Genomic DNA, 19,543 nt, shown 5'->3' with positions numbered 1-19,543 from the left:
ATGGGGAACGATAGAGTCCATCCATGTTCAAGACATGGTCACGGCCTTGGTTTTATTAGCTGCTATTTCATATTTCACGAGATTCAAAAGCAATATAAGATAGTCTTACAAACATTTCATACATAAAACATAACATAATTTTCTTCAAAAGATTGTTTTAGTCAATGACATCCATGCTCGTTTCTTTGCGGGAGGGCTGCTCTAACTTTGCAGGGGCGTGGTTTGTAGTACCGCGGGACACACACAGACAGAACCTTCTTGAAAATTCCGTCAATGGTGGTGGGGAAAGAGTTAAATGGATAATAAACGTGTGCTTTAATGACAACAGCATCAGTGAGTCATTCTGAATCAGATGGGGAGACTGGTCAGACGGGTTGAGCAGGTGCTAGTGGGAGTGGAAGCAAGTCTAGTAACTGTACATTTTTTCTAGATTCAGGGAAAGCATTGACAGTGGAAACAAACAGCTTACACCGGGTACCACTAATAGGCAAAACTTTTTGAACATTCTTATCATTGCAGGTTTAAATCGGTATGGAAAAGATTTTTAAATGCACTGCTAATAATAACAACAAAGCAGCTGTTATCGTTCACTGAGAGGCAAAACTCCTCCAACAGACAGGATGCCTCCACGGTTATGTAGGCCTACATGTTTTCAATGTCTGGGTATTAATTCAACATTTTTATTTAAATACAAGTAGGCAAAAACAACTTTATTTAAGAATTTTAATTTTTATTAAAATTAGCATGAATTAAAAAAAAAATCGGTTTTCTGAATGCGTGTTTATTTATCTTATTGTGGATTATTCATCAGTGCATGTTTATTTTTATTTATTTATTTGTTTTGTTTACCTTTTTAATAAAAAAAGTGAAGTGACATATGCTGGACTTCTCCAGTCATCAACCTCAAGCTCACGTTCAGATCTGCCTCCGTCCATTTTAACCCATTTCACTTGAATGCACTTCATAATACAGAAGAAAATATCTGTTGCTACTTTAAAATGACTTTGTAAAGCAACCTGTGTATTTTTCTTAAAGTCCTAATGTAAGGCTTAAATACATATTAAACTGAAACCAATATCCGTACACGGGTTACTTGAAAGTGTCATGATTTTAGATTTATATTTGGTGCATTGGTGTTTATAGACAGATAGTTGTCCATTTGCCACTTGGATCCAGTTGGTTACAATTAAATTGCATCACTTTAGGGTCAAAGACAATGTGATGACACAATGTTTTTTCACAAGACAAATGACAATGGACAATAACAGTTTATATTCAAATGGATTTCATTGGTTGGTTTAAACATGTAAACAGTATTCTTTTTCTTGGAAATGTCATTGAGAGTGCAAGTATTCATTTTAAATGGTACTCAAGTACACTTTCACCAAGATAATGAAATATATAATGAATTTCAATTCCTTAAGTACTTCACATCACTGCCAGTGCCAATATAGTGAGAAATGAAACCCTGACTGATTAAGATCCACTGCTCTTTCTCTAGCCGAGGAGAGACCAGGATTAATACGGACTCTGCGTTAAGCTCCTCATTTTAATTAAGCAACCTTCCTCTTAATGTGAAGAAACCCCCAAGGCTAGACGTTCTTACTTCAGAACAGATGTGTTGCTTCCAGCTATGAAATGCATGTGACATAAAGAACAGCCTCAAATGATCAACAACTCTTTTAGGAACACTGGTGACGCCTGAATGGGCCTGCATGGGAAATGTTCTGAGCACACGCAAATCAGAGGATCCCAATCTATCACAACTTTTTCAGATAAGACGTATGGTTGACTCGTGGTTCAGCATGAGTAAAGTCAAACAGTCTTACACTTTATCAGATGAAACATGCATAAGAAAAGGTTTGTTCTGTTAATTTAATGCAGGCAGATCCCTTAAAGAAAAAAGAGAGACCAAGACCCTGAATATTAATACTAAAGTAAGTGTTGTGGTTTAGGCCTGGCCTATAAAAACATGCGTATAGTACCATTTAATATATGAATGAATGAATAGTAGCATTTAATATATGAATGTGCATATTTGTTTTGATGTGATGGTTACAATGCAAAGGCCTTAAAATAATTATTGTTGTGCAGCATCAAGGCTGCATGTCAAACATGTCGAATCCTTTTTTTAAATGAGCTTGAGGATGTCTGTAAACACACACACACACACACACACACACACACACACACACATCAAAACACTTTTGTAATTCTCGTATTTATTGAAAATGGTAAAGGAAAAACAAAACAATACAAAATTATTGTAAAAAAATGTACATCGAAAATTCCAAATGACAAAATTACACAGCTAGAAAATGAGTCTGACGTGTTTAGTGTACATCTGACAGTACAAATAAGGCCTTTCTGCATCAGAGAACACGTGTGTATCGATGAGAAGTCACAAGGTGGCCACAGGAAGGTGAGGAGACCACGCAACTGTTTTACAGGAAGTCATGAGACAGGAAAGGAATCTCTGATCCACAATATGCCATGATGAGAACTCTGTACTGGCATTACAAAGCCAATGCAAACAGAAATGAGTGGTTAGAGGAGTTTTCCCACCGACTGGCCACAGTTTTTCAAATGTGGTTTCTGAGGGAAGTGCTTGAAACCCATAACAGCTAGCGCTCTAAAATATGCTGGTTTGTTTTAACCCAAATCTGGGTCGAATATGGACAAACCCAACTTTTAGGTAATAAATTGAATTGAAAAATGTAACCCAATGACTGGGTTTGTCTATATTTGACCCAAATTTGGGTGAACAGAACCCAGCATGTTTTAGAGTGAGTGTTATGTAAAAGGCCCAGACAGACCTGGATCCGACACGATGATTCATAAGCTATATTAGGAAGGTCATTGTTTCTCTAGTGGATGTCTGTAAAAATACATTTGCATGGCACCTCAGTGATAGTATAAAACTATACTACGGTTCCTACGAACCCGGAAACACGCTGCTCGCGTGGTTAGTCACATTGTTGTCAGCTAGATGCCACGCTTGAAATACATTTATATTTAATAATAGGAAAATAATATCATATTTATTATTTGAATCTGTTTAAAAAATAGGAAAATATATGCGCTATAGTTGAAATGGTTTTCTTTCTCGTCTTAGAATGATGGATGTACGTTAATTTAAAAAAGTAGAAATTCGCAAAAGTTAATGCAACCTCTTTTTTTACCCAAGGCAAACATAAAGCTTTCTTTATATTTTTAATGTATATAATTGTGTACAATATTTTAAATTTGCTGCCATAATAACAGCCGATTTCAGATGTGCTTTTCTTCTCTTTACAGATTCTTCTTAACAGATCTCACTCGCCTTAGTGGAGCAGGGATGACATTTTGTTCTTGTAAATACTTTCCAGCATTTCAGTAATAAAAGTGTACATCTTTAAAATGCATTCAAGTGTCGATAACGCGCTTGGAACGATTACCGTGGTGCTCGGTGGTTGTCAAAAATGATTTAAACAGTGAATTTTGAATCTATAACTTCTTGTAAACTCGATGGCAATTAAATTACCACACAAGCTTGGTGTTTGTCCCAACAACAACAACAACAACAAAAACCCCAGTAGGTATTCGACCGGGGATTTTTACGCGACATTCTTGGACCGGGTTGCAAAAACTGCTAAGACTAGTTTTACAAGTTAATTATCATCAATTTTAGTCATCAATTTTTTTTTCTTAAGACTGCTCATAACATTTTTTCGAAGTCAGTAGGCCTACATAAATTGTAAATTGCAATTTGGCCTAATTTAATACCTAAAAGTAAGATTGACTGCTCACTGACTAACTGCTAGTGGGTGATACTAGATCTTCCACACTGTCTTAATATAATGTCTATGTTTATGCAACTGGCCCCTGGATTCGGACGTCATAAAATCACAAACTAACCCATGTAAATGCTGAAAATAGCTTACATCCCCATGAGAAACAATTACCTTCCGAAGAGGGCTATAGAGAACAAACTTGTTCAAGTTTGATTGAAGTTTGGCTCAGTTTAGTCATTTTAGTAGACAAATAAGTTACAGCAGAAAATACAAATGGATCTTTCTCACAACCTTCAGAGATATTTGGTCCATAGAACACAACACTAATGAATATCTCCATGCTTATTTAATCCATTTTGTCAAAAACAAATCATCAGAATTATCAAAAGTACAAATGATGGACATACAAAATAAATTAGCTTGTGCTTCTCAAATATTTATTTGAGAATTCTCAGCGAAAAGTACATTTTATGGGGACTTTCACTTATTTTTACAGGACTCCGGATATTTAAATCCAAACAAATTGCAAGTATGTAGAAATCCACTGGATTTTTTAGAACAACTGCTTCCAGTGTTGGTCCAAAAAACATTTTTTTCCAGAACAAAACAAATTCGAAACCGAAAAAAGGAACTTAATGTTAAGTACTTAAAGGTCATTTCATCAAAATATACAAAACACATAATAAACAAAACTCCCTGTTTATTCTATCCTGTCCTTTTTTTCTCACAAAATATGTACATGTTTAATCCATACAAATATTAACACTGCTCTCAAGCCATTTCGATTAACTAGTGGTCTGGCTTTTCCACAAGGCTTCCAGCCTCACTCCTGAACCTCCATTGGAGGTGACCAATCTTTGAATTAAGTGGCAAATTTGTGTCCCGAAGTGTAGATTCAGGTAGGGGGCAACAGGGTCAGTTTACCCGCACACCATCTGCTGATTGTCCCTGATGGCTTTAGTAAAGGAAGGGTTCAAAAAGGGTGTTAGCAAGGCACGATCCAACTGTGCTCCATCAATATAGCATGTGAGCATTCCATTATCTCGATAACTATCGCCCGTTTTCCATTAACGGTGTGCGGGTGCGCGCCCTGCGCCACTGGTGACTGATAGTGCAGCGCAGTTATTGCTCCTGTAAGGCGGCTGAGAGGAAAACCCATGACACATAAAGCACTTCTGGGCCCGAGGCGCTATGCAGATCTAATCACTGTTTGCTTGAGAGCGATCCGACTCAATGTAACTTCGCAGGCATTGCAGTTAATTGCAAAGGAGTATGCAAACGCGCACGAGCCACACACTCCTACTGACATCTATACCGGGACACACGCTTCAGTCACTATGCTACATGAGAATCCATGAAAAAAAGATGTACAAAACAAACGAACAAACAAACACAGATTAAGAACCAAACATGACATCTGATCCTGCAGAAAAGTCCCAGAGTCTTTAAGTGGTTGGCAGGAGAGCGCCTGCACTCTTCCTGTGACGTAACCCGTCTGTTTATCTGAACCCGTGCTGGTAGAAAGCATTGACGGTGTCGGCGACGAATGCGACGAGCCCACGGTACAGGCCTCTCCAGTTATGCCAGTGCGGGGCAGCATTCTGTAACAAAGATGAGAGGAGAATGAACTCATCATGTATTTAAGGCAATACAAAAGTGAAAGGCAACATAAGAATCACAAAAAAAAAGCACTCAGGGACTGTAAAATGAAACAGTCGACCTACTTAGATTTCAGATTTTGCTCTAATCACCTGCCTTTGTGAAAAAAGTACACTTAGCATACTTTTAAGAAGGATACTTATTATATACTTTAAAAGAAGATACCTAAATGGGAACGTACGGACCGAATGCAATGATTGGATGAACATTTTCTTTGGTCCTGAGACTTCCACAGAAGATATATGTACATTTTTTTATATTTAGGCCACTTCTATTGCTATCAGGATGTGAAGAAAGTTTCAACCAGTATAACAAATGACTGTATTATGAAAAACATTGCCTATGCTTGCTTTATGTGCATCTTTATATGTAATTTCATAATTATTTCTATAGTCTTTGAAATAAGCACATGCACTGACAAGCATTTATGGTAAACTAAAATATACTTTAATGTAATTTCTACTGAAACTTGTTTGTGCAATCTAGTGTTTTTAATTGAAGTACTTGATTCAAATTATAATCAAGTATTTTCCATGATTAGTGTACCTCTTTAAAAGCATGACAAGTGATTATTCAAACTTTATGATTTAAAATGTAATTTAAAGTAAAACTTACAAATTAAGCAATGAAAGTGCACTCTCTTTTAATACATTTGAGTGGTCTTTTATTTCATTAATATTAACATCATACTTTAGATTTTAAGTACACTACAAAGTGCACATTCAATACTATTAATAACTTCTTGTAAATACTATAAATACGTCTTTTTTTTGTCACAAGGGTATGAAGCAAAAGTCGATTTGAGGTCTGTGCCTTAGTTCCTTCCTCGTTTGGAAACTGAATTTCGAAACTTTTGCTTTGTGTAATTATTAGCTTTTTCCATCTCTTCTATCCTACTGTGAGGTAATTGCTTCAACTTTTTTGACGATGTTTGAGTGGGAGTGTGTGTCAAAGTTTATGTTAGCACAGATGTGTACGTGTGTGCGCACAGACACAAGGTGGGGTGAGGCAGTCCCAGACAGACAACGTCTGCACAGAGGAGTCAGGAGAGGCAGCACAGCGCTCGTCAACAGCTGCTATGAGTCATCCGCTAAAAATAACTCTTCATGGGGGGGATCAAGTACAAGGGGTGACAGTGAAAGAATGAGCTAAACGTAGAGAAAGGTGCTACATGGGAAATATGGACACAATATTGAGACGGTCAGGGTTACTACATCTTTCAACAGATGAATTTCTGATATGAAAAATGCTTATTCATCACAATAAAAAGTTTTTGTTACCAACTATTATGTTTATGTAAAAGCTTAAATACGATTATTAAATTAAAATATATTGAAATATAATCATTTGTCAATTAAGTAAACATAGCTTCAGGTAATAACACAAGTAAACAGTTCTAAAGAACATAGATATATATCAAGGAACAGGGTGTTTTCCTTGTCAATATTGTTGCTTAAATAATTTTAATGACACAATAGAGAACTGCATGTCTTTTAGGCTCCAATATTTTGGAACATATCCAATATTTTTGCCATCTGTTACCAAATCAAGACAAATCATGCTGGCAATGACTAATATTATATCATATTTTAAGAACTAAAATGCTAAATTAAATTATTATCTATAAATATTATATTTTATGTAATATAATATTTTATCATATAGAAGCTTTACAGACTTTTTAAAGATGTTATTAATTTCCATGATTAATATAATTATATTAACAAATTTATTTTTTTTCCAGATTTTATTCATTTCCATGAATAATAAACTACATAAAATATTGTAATAAAATATTATATTATAAAATATATTTTTATATAATTAAATAGTTTAATATATTTCCATAATATAATAAAACTATTATTAACAAATTATATGTACTATAGAAATTACATTAAACAACATTTCCATGATTTAAAAAAATTGGATAGTTATGAAAATGTGAATTTGTCATACATTTTTTAAAAAGATGAAAAATAAGAGGATGAAATGCAAGAGTCTAAGCAGGGCCGTAACCACCATAGACATTGAGGGGGGACAAGTCTCTGCCAATAATTAGAATGGTAAATTATTTGAAATACTTGCACTGTTTAAACTAACTTGGATGACAAAAGGATGGCAAAAAAGTTTTAGCCTTGTCGATGTTAAAATGATTGAGATGGCCAATCATTTCAAAGAAGCGGTAAGATGTAAATAGCGAAACATTTAATACATATCAACTGTTTTACGATAGAAATGTTAAACGGCCGACAGTAACATCCAGTGACACAAACTACTCGACTTTTTCTCAAATATTTTGAATTGAAACTATGCATTTAAGTGATTCATGTAATTCCTAACTGATTGTGACAAGGCAAGAAACGCTGTAAGTTTTTTAAATATTAGGCATACAAATAAAAATACATGTGTGAAAATGTTAAGGTGAATTCAAATATTATTTGGAAATAGTTCAAAATGATTATTTCCCAACTAGAATTAGACCTAGAATTTCCTTCGCTGTTCCATTTCTTTATGCTTTATAAAATGTTATAAGACATGGTTACAGCCTCTAGGCGAAAGTGTCTGGACATCTGAAGCCTTAAACTACAGGAGGGTGTGAGAAAGATCGGTGAAAGAGAACGGTACTTGTGAGCATGCACACTGCACAGTCGCAGAGCTTTTGTTGCACTGCTCCGTTTAGGGAAGTCCCTGTCATTCTTCTGCGGGCCACAGTAAACAGAGCCTTCGTCCAGTAAAAACACACTGGTATCAGAGTTCAGCGAGCCTACACGCCAGGTCGCAGACTTTCTGCACATGACCGTGCCGCCAGCTGCTTCAATGAGACATACTTGGTTTTATTGCATCGCGTGTGTCAGCGCAGGTGTTAGCATGTGTGGGAATCTGGGGCGAGTGACTCTTACTAAAAACAAAAAAGCAATTGACTCTTACTAAAAAACTAGGAAAGTGGCGCACACACTTAAAAATAGGTAAATAAAAGAGTGGAGAGGCAGTGACGTCGTGTGTTTGTCTGAGGAAAGGAGGGGGAGATGGGTTCGGTCGGAGGGGGGGAGGGGAGATTAGCCTCTGTTTACTCCTGCTCGCTTCACAGACTAGCTCCTCACGCGATACAACAGGGATCCAGAGCAGGGAGAGGGGGAGAGGGAGGGAAGGTTATTAAGTTCAGCCACAACTGGAAACTCGACTCCAGTCACAACACTCACTACAGGGTCGTGAATATCGTATTGATCCATTTATTAGAAGACCCACTAGAGGCTACATTTATGCACGCCCTGCCACACTCGCTCATATTAACAAACAGACACTGCCCTGTACACGCCTGTTTACTTTATCACACTTAATCAAGCTTCGGCACAAACGGTGGCATATTTAAACTGTCACAACTAGACAAACATAATCCTTACCCCCTGAAGAAAAACAGCATTCATCTCGTCACCGATCGTCCTTAACTGAATGGCCACCCTTGCAATGGTCTGCTCCTCCAGCCTGAGATTGTCCTCACCGGTAGAGCTGCTGGAGTCTTCAGAGGAGCCCTGATTTTCCGCTAGAAGATCAGGCAGGGGAAGCGGTCTCTCTCTGGGGCTGGAGAGTTCCTGTTCTGTACCTGAATAAAAACAATAAGAGAACAATTAATATATTGATTCTACACAATTACCTGAATAGATGAGTGTATATAATCTTTCAAAAAAAGATTTGACATTTGTAAAAAAGTAAAAAAGTTTCTTTGCATACTGTACATTTTTTATTTAAAAATATCATTATAATTTTGGGGGAGTCACACAACATAAACTAACCATGTCTTTAATAAATTATTGACGTTATTGACAGTCATGAGAGTCTGCAGAGGTCCCCTCTTTATGATTATTGTATCACTATCCGCATATTTCTGTGTGTTGGCATGCAGCACCACATGATTATGATTTGGTAGACAAAATATATATATTTTCCTTCATATCACCCTCAAAAGTTAAAGGAAATCTCGCACACTAACAATACTTGCAAAAGATATCAAAAACGTTTTATTGGCAACGTTTCGGTCTCATGACCTTCATCAGACATATACAAATCAAGTATCTTTTGCAAGTATCGATAGTGTGTGGGATTTTTGGGATTTTTTTGATCCTCTTTCCTATGCACCTATCTATTACCTACAGGTGTGCGATGGTAATAGTCAATGAATTCCTCCATATCACCCTTTAATTTTTTACTTGCATACAATAGTACTGTCAAACTAGTGCTTAAGTTTACTTAAAGTTACTACTTTAAGTAAAATTGCCACTAGCACAATGTTAACAGTATTCTCATAACAAAACTGAGATATATATGGGACTGTTGCACGGTGTTCAGTCGAGGTCACTAATATTTAAACAACCATTTAACAGGCAGACATGCAAAGGAGTGGGTAATCTAACCAAATACAGTTTCAACAGAGATTACAATAGTAGTGAGATTTCGTATGCACTGGTGAGCCAAATCTCTATTTGTTTAAGTAACTTTTGTAAGCATGTGAGGTCATATGTTGAGCCACAGTGGTTGTTTTATTAGGTCGTTATGTTCTATTTAACATTCATAATCTGTAACGGTAGCATCAGTACTAATCTGATTAAATGTATGACCACTCTTCATCATACTTCAATTCCTTATTGTTTATTTGACAGCAGTAAAGCAATGATATGTATCACCTCTGAATAAGTACTGCTATTTTAACATGGCATAACATCCCACCCTTTTATAGATTCTTAAAGTCACCATGAAATCAAAATGGGCAATTCATATTTTTTCGTGGAATACTACAGCGTTTTTATTGTAAATTATTTACCTGTGCATTTTTTTTTATTAATGCACTCTCGTAATTTAATCAATCTTTTTTTTTCCTCATTCAAGACACCATTTCACTAGGATACATGTCACAATAAGGGACGAAAAGATGATTGCAACATCCGTTTCATGCAACTTTAAGGCATGAAGTGTGGACTTCCTAACCTTCTGTGACACCTGGCAACCAAATGACCTAATTTAACACCCACAAACAGCGAATAGCTAACACACTTTAAAATCCCAGAGCCCACCTGTCATACTTGTACCTTTAAAGTAAACCTTCATTGTTAGTCCTTAATGAAAAAGTACTAATTACAGAAATGATCAATATATTTAAGTGCAAATAGAGCGGACTTGGCAACACTGCTGGTGTGGTGTGCATCTTGAGACAAAACAAAGGCACTGACATATTTTAATATATATCAGTGCAAGTTGCTTTCAGTTAAAACAGCTCAAACATGCATTTTAATCTGGGACTAGCTTAAGCGTCGTCTGTGAAATTGGGTATATATGTAATTTCATAATTACTTTGATTGTCTTTGAAATAGTGTACTTTTACAAGCTTGGGATTAACTCAAATATACTTCAATATCATTATTCTTATACAATGTGATAAAAACTTTAATGTAATGTTGTGACTAAATATATATATATATATAAAAGACCAAAACCAATTGTTTTAAATGCTACAAGTGAATGTAGCAGTATGAAAAATGGATATTCATTTTTAAATGTACTAAAGATTACATTTAACAGTGTTACTAAATAATTGGGTGTTTTTAAAGATGGACTTTTAGTGAGTATATGAGAAATATTTCTCGTCTTGTGCACTGAGAAAATGCCTCCGTGCAGGAGATTAGTGCTGCAGCCATGAGAATCTGCTGATCCCCGGCGCAGGTGACTTGAGAAAGCGGGAGTGCAGGGTTCTGGCTTGTTGCCAGGGTAACTGCAAGCCGGTGCAGCCTGAGCTGAAATCCAGCCATTGGTGGACAGGAATGAGGGGTGGGCTGGGATAGGGTGGACAGTTGGAGGACAGGGAGGGACAGGCTATCAGCCAGTGAGGAAAGCCTTTAAGGAGGAGTGTCAGCAGAAGTGTCAGATAAGGTTAAATGATAGCTAAAGTCAGTTTAAAAATATGAGGAATGGAGAGCGGAAGGAGTGAGAGACACCGCAACACTGAGAAGATACGCGATTCACTGTGACAGGCAGCCATTGTGGACTGAGCAGCGCTTGACAGGAAGCCAACAGCAAAGAACATGTCTGAACATGTCTAACAGAGCTCTCTGACTGGGGTGGGGAGGGGAGGGCACGTCCTGCTGCATTTTAACCCTTGGAGTCAAAGCCATTGATTTTGTCTTCTGAATCTCATTTAAATATATTAAGCTAATGATTTTTGCCAATGCACATCACATAAACATCAGTCCACAAGCATGATCACTATGTTGCAATGCCTTACCTGTATTATCCCTGAGTAGACTGTCCTGCTGCTGGACACTGTCTGAGCTGAAGGCATCTTGTGTGGGGACGTGGGGTGGTGGCGGCGAGGAGACAGTGCTGGTCTGTGTGGCAATGGTTCGGTGCCGGTGGCAGGGCTGGATGATGCTGCCGCTCGGCCAGGCATCCTGACGCAGCGCCTCCATCCTGCAGCTGTTTGGTGCTCCGGGGATGCGATCATCCACCCTGCTTTCCATCTCTGGTCGGGCCATACCAGTTACAGCCTTTACATGAGAAGAGCAGACAAATGTTATAGAAAACATCTGACCTGTTTGAATATCACCTGGTTGTTTTAAAAATGCAACTAGACACAAATGACATCATATGTAACTGCATGCAAATAAAAATTTTATGGAGACCGCTGGCAAAATGATTGAATTATATTGCCCAAAATAAAGATTAAAATAAATCTGCACTTATTTAGACTTCATGGAATAAATTAATAATAATAATAATAATTAAGTACATTTAAGAAAAGAAAAACAAATAAATCAAAACATCCTCAGCCCAAAATAAAGATTAACATACATTTGCACTAATTTAGATTTAATGGAAGAAACATTATTCTTTTAATAATAATAACACTAATTATAATAATTATATAAAATAAAAACAAATATTATATGTTGTAATTCTTATTAGTAGTAATAAGAAGGTATGTAAATGTAGGAAGAAAAAAAAAATTTCCTTATCTGACCTAGCAACCTATATTTTGAGCGTCCACAAGATGGCAGAAACTGCAGCCTCGTGCTCACGGATGTGTTTGTAAACAAATCCGTGCACGCGATGTCACGCACAGCTTCTCGCGCGCTTTAACACAATCTTACGCTATAGTGAGCCCCTCTAACACTCAGTGCATTAAAAAGGCTTAATTCCACTGGAATACATAATACATTTTCCTAATTACGACACTTACTATGATTTTATCGATTTTTCTCAATTGGCAACAAGGGCTTATGTTGTGAACGTGGAAATTATGAACCGTCGGAAAAGTGGCACCTACAAACGCACAGCCGGTGACTTGTTGAGTGATGCAAGGTTAAAGATTTGAAGAGGTGGAAGTTTTTGGAAACTGGCAGTTCTTTGATAGGCTATACAGCATAGTTTAAATGCTTGTTCTATTAACATCTACAAATAGCCGGTTTATGTAGTACTGAAACATCAGCTGAACGTTTCGTATTGTCCAAAAATCCCGTCTTCCAACATAAGCAGAAACAAGAAACCCCTAACCCTGTTTTGCAGCATGGTGGCTGGTTTTTAGCTGGTTTAAGACGGTCCAAGCTGTTTATTTGTTGGTTGACCAGCTACCAGTTCCAAAAACCAGCTTGACTGACCACCTGGTAGCTGGTCTAGCAGCTTGCACCTGAGCAAACGAGCAGCCCAGAAACCAACTGTATTCCAAAACACAGTTTCCATCTTAAACTGGAATTTTTTAAGCAGGGGAGGGAAACATCAAACCCCATTTTTTTACACAAACTGTAAAAAAAATGGTAATTGGCTAAAATATCCACCTGATCTAACACTTAAATTATTTTAATTCTTGTAACCTAATGCAGTCTGGTTGATTCTGTCATTTAAATCATATTTTTGTGCATTATTAATGAGCCGTAATGTGCCACATCTACCGGCTCCCAATTTTTACCGATGCCCGCAAACAACAAAGAGATGCATGTTCAACTAGAATAAGATGTATGCTTACCTTCAGAAATGTGTTGTAAGTTAGAAGATGTTTTTCCAGGGTTGTTATGCTCTGACACCAGATATGTGTCGTGCTTCAAAAACACTCCGCGAAATGTCCGTTCATGTTATTCCACAAACTGTAGGGAAGAAAAAGGCTGTCAATTCATGGGATTCGTAATTAGTCGTGTGCTCGTGAGGTTGTAAACTGTAGGGTTATGATGACAGCAAGTTGCTTTCACTCCCGCGAAGTGCTCGCTTTAGGCCACACCCTCTTCTGAGTCTCATAACAAGTCCTGACATGCTCATCATCAGGGGCGTGGCAAGAGTCAGAGTTTACACACGCACACAGTCACACACACACACACACACACACACACATTGAGTGAGCAGTCAAGACAGTACAGGAACCAGCAGCCCTTACACGCCCACTGTTGTTTATTGGCAATACGAGGAGGGATCCTTTAGTATGTACTGAGTGTGCTGTACCACGTACTGAGATCATGTCAATGATTGTCATTCTCTCAGATTACAAAGTACTTTATTGGAATCGTTGTTTTGCATACGATATTGCATAGAGCACAAGAAAGTGACATAATAGTTAAAACAGTCATTTGTGTGACTATTGATTTACACACAGTCACATTCAGAAAAAGCAACAAGTTTAAGGTCCATATGCAAATACAGTGCACACCTACTGCCTGGAAAATATGTATTAAATATGCATAATTGTCAATTTTCATATGCACTTTTAACCCTCTGATGCTTGATCCACACTTTAAAAGCTATGATTACATTTGACCCTATACTCGTAATCATAACACTTTATTTTACAGTGTCCTTGTTACATATGTTACATGTACTTACAATAATAACAGAAAATTATGCATAATTACATGCAACTAACCCTCAACCAAATCCTAATCCTACCCTAAGCCTAGAGTAAGTACATAATATTACTCAGTACTTAAATATATAATTACACTGTAACAATGACACCTAAAAATAAAGTGTAACCCTCGTAATTATATATATATATATATATATATATATATATATATATATATATATATATATATATATATATATATATATATATATATATATATATATATATAGTACATATGTACATATCTATGCTGGTAATTCTATGTGACTGACATTATGATATCATGCTGTCATAATGTTATGTGACAAATTACTAAATAGGCTAATAAATATGAATTTTTACTTGTTAATTTAGCCTGTTAGTTCGGAATTTCACATGCAATAAACAATGTATTGTTCTTGTTTTGTTTGTTTTTCAACACTGAGGAAAATGAAGTGAAACCTGAGAAAAACATAAATGATTTTTTTTTAAATATTAATAATATGATTTTTATCATATAGCCTATCAGTAATATCAGATTTCATGTACTCAAATGTCCAGGATATGCACACTGAATATTATAGTTCGCCCACAGAACATTTTTTGATGTTTGCTATTTAATAAGCATAATATTATTATTATTTAAAAAAAACTAGATTTTTATTGTTTCTTCCTTTGATACGTCATGCATAAGAAGTCTAATATGTTAATTTAATACGTCTATATCGTTTAACATTCTCTTACTCTAATAAAACATAATATAAATAATCATCAATAGGCTATAGTGAATTCGTTCGTCTTTTGCTGTTTAACACCAAACATTAGCTAATCATCGATGCACATCGCTGATAAGGAACGTGTCCTAATAAATGCTAATTAAATACGGAATCCCCCCTTTTCATCCCCTTTGACCTTTGTCCAGCAGCTTCCGACTGCATCTATTGTTCAAATGCAGATGTCATGCGCATGATGGAGGGCTTAACTGGATAGATATGGATGGAGAGCTCCCGAGTCCTGCCCCACAGCAGATGAAGGACTGTGGAAGGGGAATCCCCACGCAGGTACATGTCTGGGCATACAGCCCCACGCAAACTGCTCTAGGATGTTAGTGGTGTTGACATCAAATTCATTATTTCATTAAAGCTGATACTCTTTATTGTGAGTTTTCATTGTAATAAAATGAATATAGATAAATATAAAACAAGCAGTTAGTAAGTAAAATTACATTGTATATACAAACTACAAGACTACAGCAATACTATTATTAATAATAGTATTTATTAATATTACTGTAATGTTGCAGTTTCAGAAACAGAGAGTTGGATCCAAGTGCAGCAGACACATTTATTTAAACAAACACAACAAGAGCAAATCCAGGAAGAAACTGAAATATTCCAGACAGAAACAAAACCGGAACTGAAACCAGCTCGCACACGTAACAACATGGGAAACACTGGGGTTTAATGCTGCCTTAGTGTAATTTTGACTTGTGAAGGCGTTCATGTCCATTTTTTTTAACTAGAAAACTAGTATTTACAATAATTCCCATAGTGAAGGCAGCATAAATACATAAGATAACAAGGACTGGAACAAGAAACAGGTGAAAGTGATTAGTAGCTAATGAGGGTAACTATGGAAACAAACCAGGGACTAAGGAAACAAGGCAAACACAGGAACCATGAGAACAGGAACTACATATCAAAATAAGAGTCCCAAGAAAAAAAAACAGAAACCTGAAACAGGAATCATCACATTTACATAATAATAACTACTATTATTTATTTATTTTGTTATTATTAGAAGTATATATTAAACGTAATATTTTAATATTTAATAATTATTATTATTAGTGCTGTCAAATCGATTAATAACGATTAATATCATCATCATCATATATATACCAATCAGGCATAACATTAGGACATAATCAGGTGAAGCGAATAACACTGATTATCTCTTCATCACGACACCTGTTAGTGGGTGGGATATATTTGGCAGCAAGTGAACATTTTGTCCTCAAAGTTGATGTGTTAGAAGCATGAAAAATGGGCAAGCGTAAGGATTTGAGTGAGTTTGAAAAGGGTCAAATTGTGATGGCTTGATGACTGGGTCAGAGCATCTCCAAAACTGCATCTCTTGTGGGGTGATCCCGGTCTGCAGTGGTCAGTATCTATCAAAATTGGTCCAAGGAAGGAACAGTGGTGAAACGGCGACAGGGTCATGGGAGGCCAAGGCTCATTGATGCACGTGGGGAGCAAAAGCTTTCAAAAATATAATTTTATATTTATTTACATGAATTTTAGTTTATTATTGGTACAGTGTGTTTTTACCCTGAGGTTAGGCCACTGGATATATATAGTCCTCTATGGCATAAACACAAACCATTGATACAAAGCTCAATGGTCAAACAAGTTACATGTTTATTTCCATCTCATCTGTGGTGACACTTCAGCACAATGACACAAAAGTAAAGTCTCTTTACTGTAAATAAATAACTTTTCCCTTTGCTCCAGTGTCCACATGACAGCTGAGAACAATAAGTTAATTACCAAGAGTACCAAAGTTCACTACCTGATAGAGAAGGGATCATGTGCATGTTTCTGTGAGACTCTGCAACGGCTACATACGTTACCAAAACACAACATCCACGTGGGTGTGAGCGTGATGACACGAGACGAGAGCGAGGCTCAAATTTACTGTGTCCCGGTGACATCATCCTTTACTTTACCCCCTCCTCCTTCCTTCATACTCCACCGTATCTGATAAACCTGTCTTGAGCACGAGCAGCGCTCGTTCACCTCCCATCCCATTGTTTTTACATATTAGTTTTCATTGTTGTCACCTTAATTGTCTGATAAACAGTCCCTGTTGGTGGCGCGGGGCCGCAGCTGCCAGCCTTCAAGGTAATGGAAGGGTGGTGAGTGACAGACCCGAGGAAAATTATCTGCAAGGCTAACAAACAACCAGACCGCATGCTTGCATTTAGCTGCCGTGTGAAAAGTGGTTCTTTTCGGCTGTTATTTTGTGCACCAAGTTCCAGGATTGTGGCAGAAAGGTCAATTTGCATGTCACGATACCAAAGGGAAAAAGAAAAGGGAAAATATGCATACTTCCTGATTCTCATTCAGATTGAAAATTACTTGTAATATGAATGTCATAAGGATCCAAATCACCGACACTGAAAGAAACAATCGTTACAAATCAAGCAAAAAATAACACGTAAGTTTAGTTTACATATTTTTTTCATAAATATTCTCAATAAAGAAACAGAAGTGAGCACATTCAATTGCCCAGTTTCAGTCACTTTTGTGGGTGTTTACATAATGGACAGAAAAAAATAAAAGGAACTAACAAGAGAACAACATGTTTTACTTGTAACCACATTAAACTGTTGTCAGTGCTTCAAGATGCCACTGATTATAGTGTGTCTAATTCAGATTAATTAGAGAATTGTTCATATAACCATGTCATTTTTAACTGGACTATTTTTATATGCTAATTATTACAATATAAAAATACCATTATATATATATATATATATATATATATATATATATATATATATATATATATATATATATATATATATATATGCTTAACATCGCTCTTTTAACCATTCACAGGTTCATCCTTTTCTCCTTAATGAAAGGTGTAAGACAAAAAGCTAATTGTCCAAGTGATGGTCAACTGCACTCGATGGGAAAGGCTAGTGATGTCAGAGCTGCTGAGGGCATTACCTCATCTCCATCATCAAGGATCATTTCACACATGTCTGCAAGCAGAGGCAGAAGGAGAGCAGTATTAATGGGTCTGGGGGTGGACTGTCGGGGGCTGTTAAGGCCAGCTGTTACAAACATGACCCTGTGACACCCACAGTCCCCAAACAATGGCTTGCTGGTGTAGAGTATTTTTAACACAAAGTGAAGGAATGTTATACTCAAATCATGTTTATGCACTGCGGAGTTTCCCATTCCAGGGTTCCTTTCGGCTGACTGGGCAGGAGTGGGTGCTGCGCTTTTGTTGGCTTATCGGTTTCACGGTCAGTTGTTTTGTGGAAAGTCACATATTAGACGTTGATAAAATTGAGCTTTTATCATGTTGACCCTCAAGTGTTTCAAACCATTGCGTTCTTTATTAACAGTATTAAAGGTTACGTAGTGCACACATTTCTTCCTCTAATTTATAGTGTAACAGACAATATGATGACTCACTGTCCCTAGTGACGGTGTGCTGAAAGCCGGGCACCTTCTCCTCATCTCCCATGGGCTCTCTTGTTGCTCATTGTTGGAGTGTCACAACAATTAGGTCATTGCTGAGTTTGTGTTTGCAAAACCCAGAACCTGACACCACTTGATTCACTGGTAGGTCAAGACATCAAACTACGGGTCAGCGCTAGATTGTTTATCTGAGGAACGGGCAGAGGATCACCCTCTTCTTCATCATCGAGCAAGCTTGTGTTTAAAGTGCAGAAAGTGATGCCATCCCCCTGATATCACCTGCTGTGAGTGATGTAGATCTAGCTGGATCAAGTTGCTCACCCTTATCAAATGATACACACTTGTCTCAGTCTGTGGACAGTGTTTACTTGGTTACGCTGAATGTTGTTGTTGTTGTCCGTTCGGGTCAGTAATGGTTTATGTACGTATAATTGGGTGATTTTGTAAGGGATATTTATAGTTTATAGATTTTTTGGAAAATCCCTGAAACAATCACTAATAATATTTATATTTATATCACCTAATATTTTCAGCTATGTTCAAGGTAGTTCATTTTTATTTTTTAAAAACATCATTGATTAATAAATAGCCAGCATGTTGTTGGAGCTAAAGGCCTTGAAAATACTTTTTGGTTTGCAGATGGAAAAGAACGAATTGTTTCCTACGATGAATAGGTTTGTTGTATAAGATGTGTAAAATAAGCCCACAGCTGCTCCAGTATATACTTTCAATGTACACTAACATTATACGGTAAAGTTTGGGGTCATTAAGATTCTTCTCACCACAGCTGTATTTGTTTGATCAAATATGCAGACAAACAGTAATATTGTTAAACATAATTACAATTTATAGTTTAATTTCAATTTTAAAATGTAATTTATTCATGTGATGACAAAGCTACATTTTCAGCATCATTACTCCAGTCAATTTTCAGCATACATGATCCTTCAGAAATCATTCAGTATGCTGATTTGCTGCTCAAGAAACAACCATAGATTTTTTTCTCCGAATTAATTGATGATGATCAGATGAATAGA

General features: G+C 36.6%; 1 protein-coding gene across 1 annotated transcript; it reads right to left on the bottom strand.

Moving 5' to 3' along the window:
• Window positions 1–2,202: 2,202 nt before the first annotated feature.
• bbc3 (BCL2 binding component 3) lies at window positions 2,203–13,696 on the bottom strand. The gene is made up of 4 exons (XM_079822971.1): window positions 13,444–13,696; window positions 11,707–11,968; window positions 8,837–9,036; window positions 2,203–5,374 (listed from the first exon to the last, which is right to left on the bottom strand). The coding sequence occupies exons 2-4, from the start codon at window positions 11,954–11,956 to the stop codon at window positions 5,273–5,275; spliced, it is 552 nt and encodes a 183-aa protein (XP_079679097.1). The 5' UTR covers window positions 11,957–11,968; window positions 13,444–13,696; the 3' UTR covers window positions 2,203–5,272.
• Window positions 13,697–19,543: the final 5,847 nt, after the last annotated feature.

Source organism: Gobio gobio (assembly GCF_949357685.1).
Source record: "Gobio gobio genome assembly, chromosome: 8".
Classification (NCBI taxonomy): Eukaryota; Metazoa; Chordata; class Actinopteri; order Cypriniformes; family Gobionidae; genus Gobio; species Gobio gobio.
Note: the sequence above shows the minus strand (reverse complement) of the source record. Positions and strands in the feature narration are given on the sequence as shown.

Excerpts from the sequence above, each read along its gene's own strand:
- bbc3 (XM_079822971.1), bottom strand. The coding sequence starts at position 11,956 with ATGGCCCGACCAGAGATGGAAAGCAGGGTGGATGATCGCATCCCCGGA. Across the intron at positions 9,037-11,706 it reads TCTACTCAGGGATAATACAG|GTACAGAACAGGAACTCTCC; the intron begins GTAAGGCATTGC and ends GTTTTTATTCAG. Across the intron at positions 5,375-8,836 it reads ATGCTGTTTTTCTTCAGGGG|AATGCTGCCCCGCACTGGCA; the intron begins GTAAGGATTATG and ends TCTTTGTTACAG.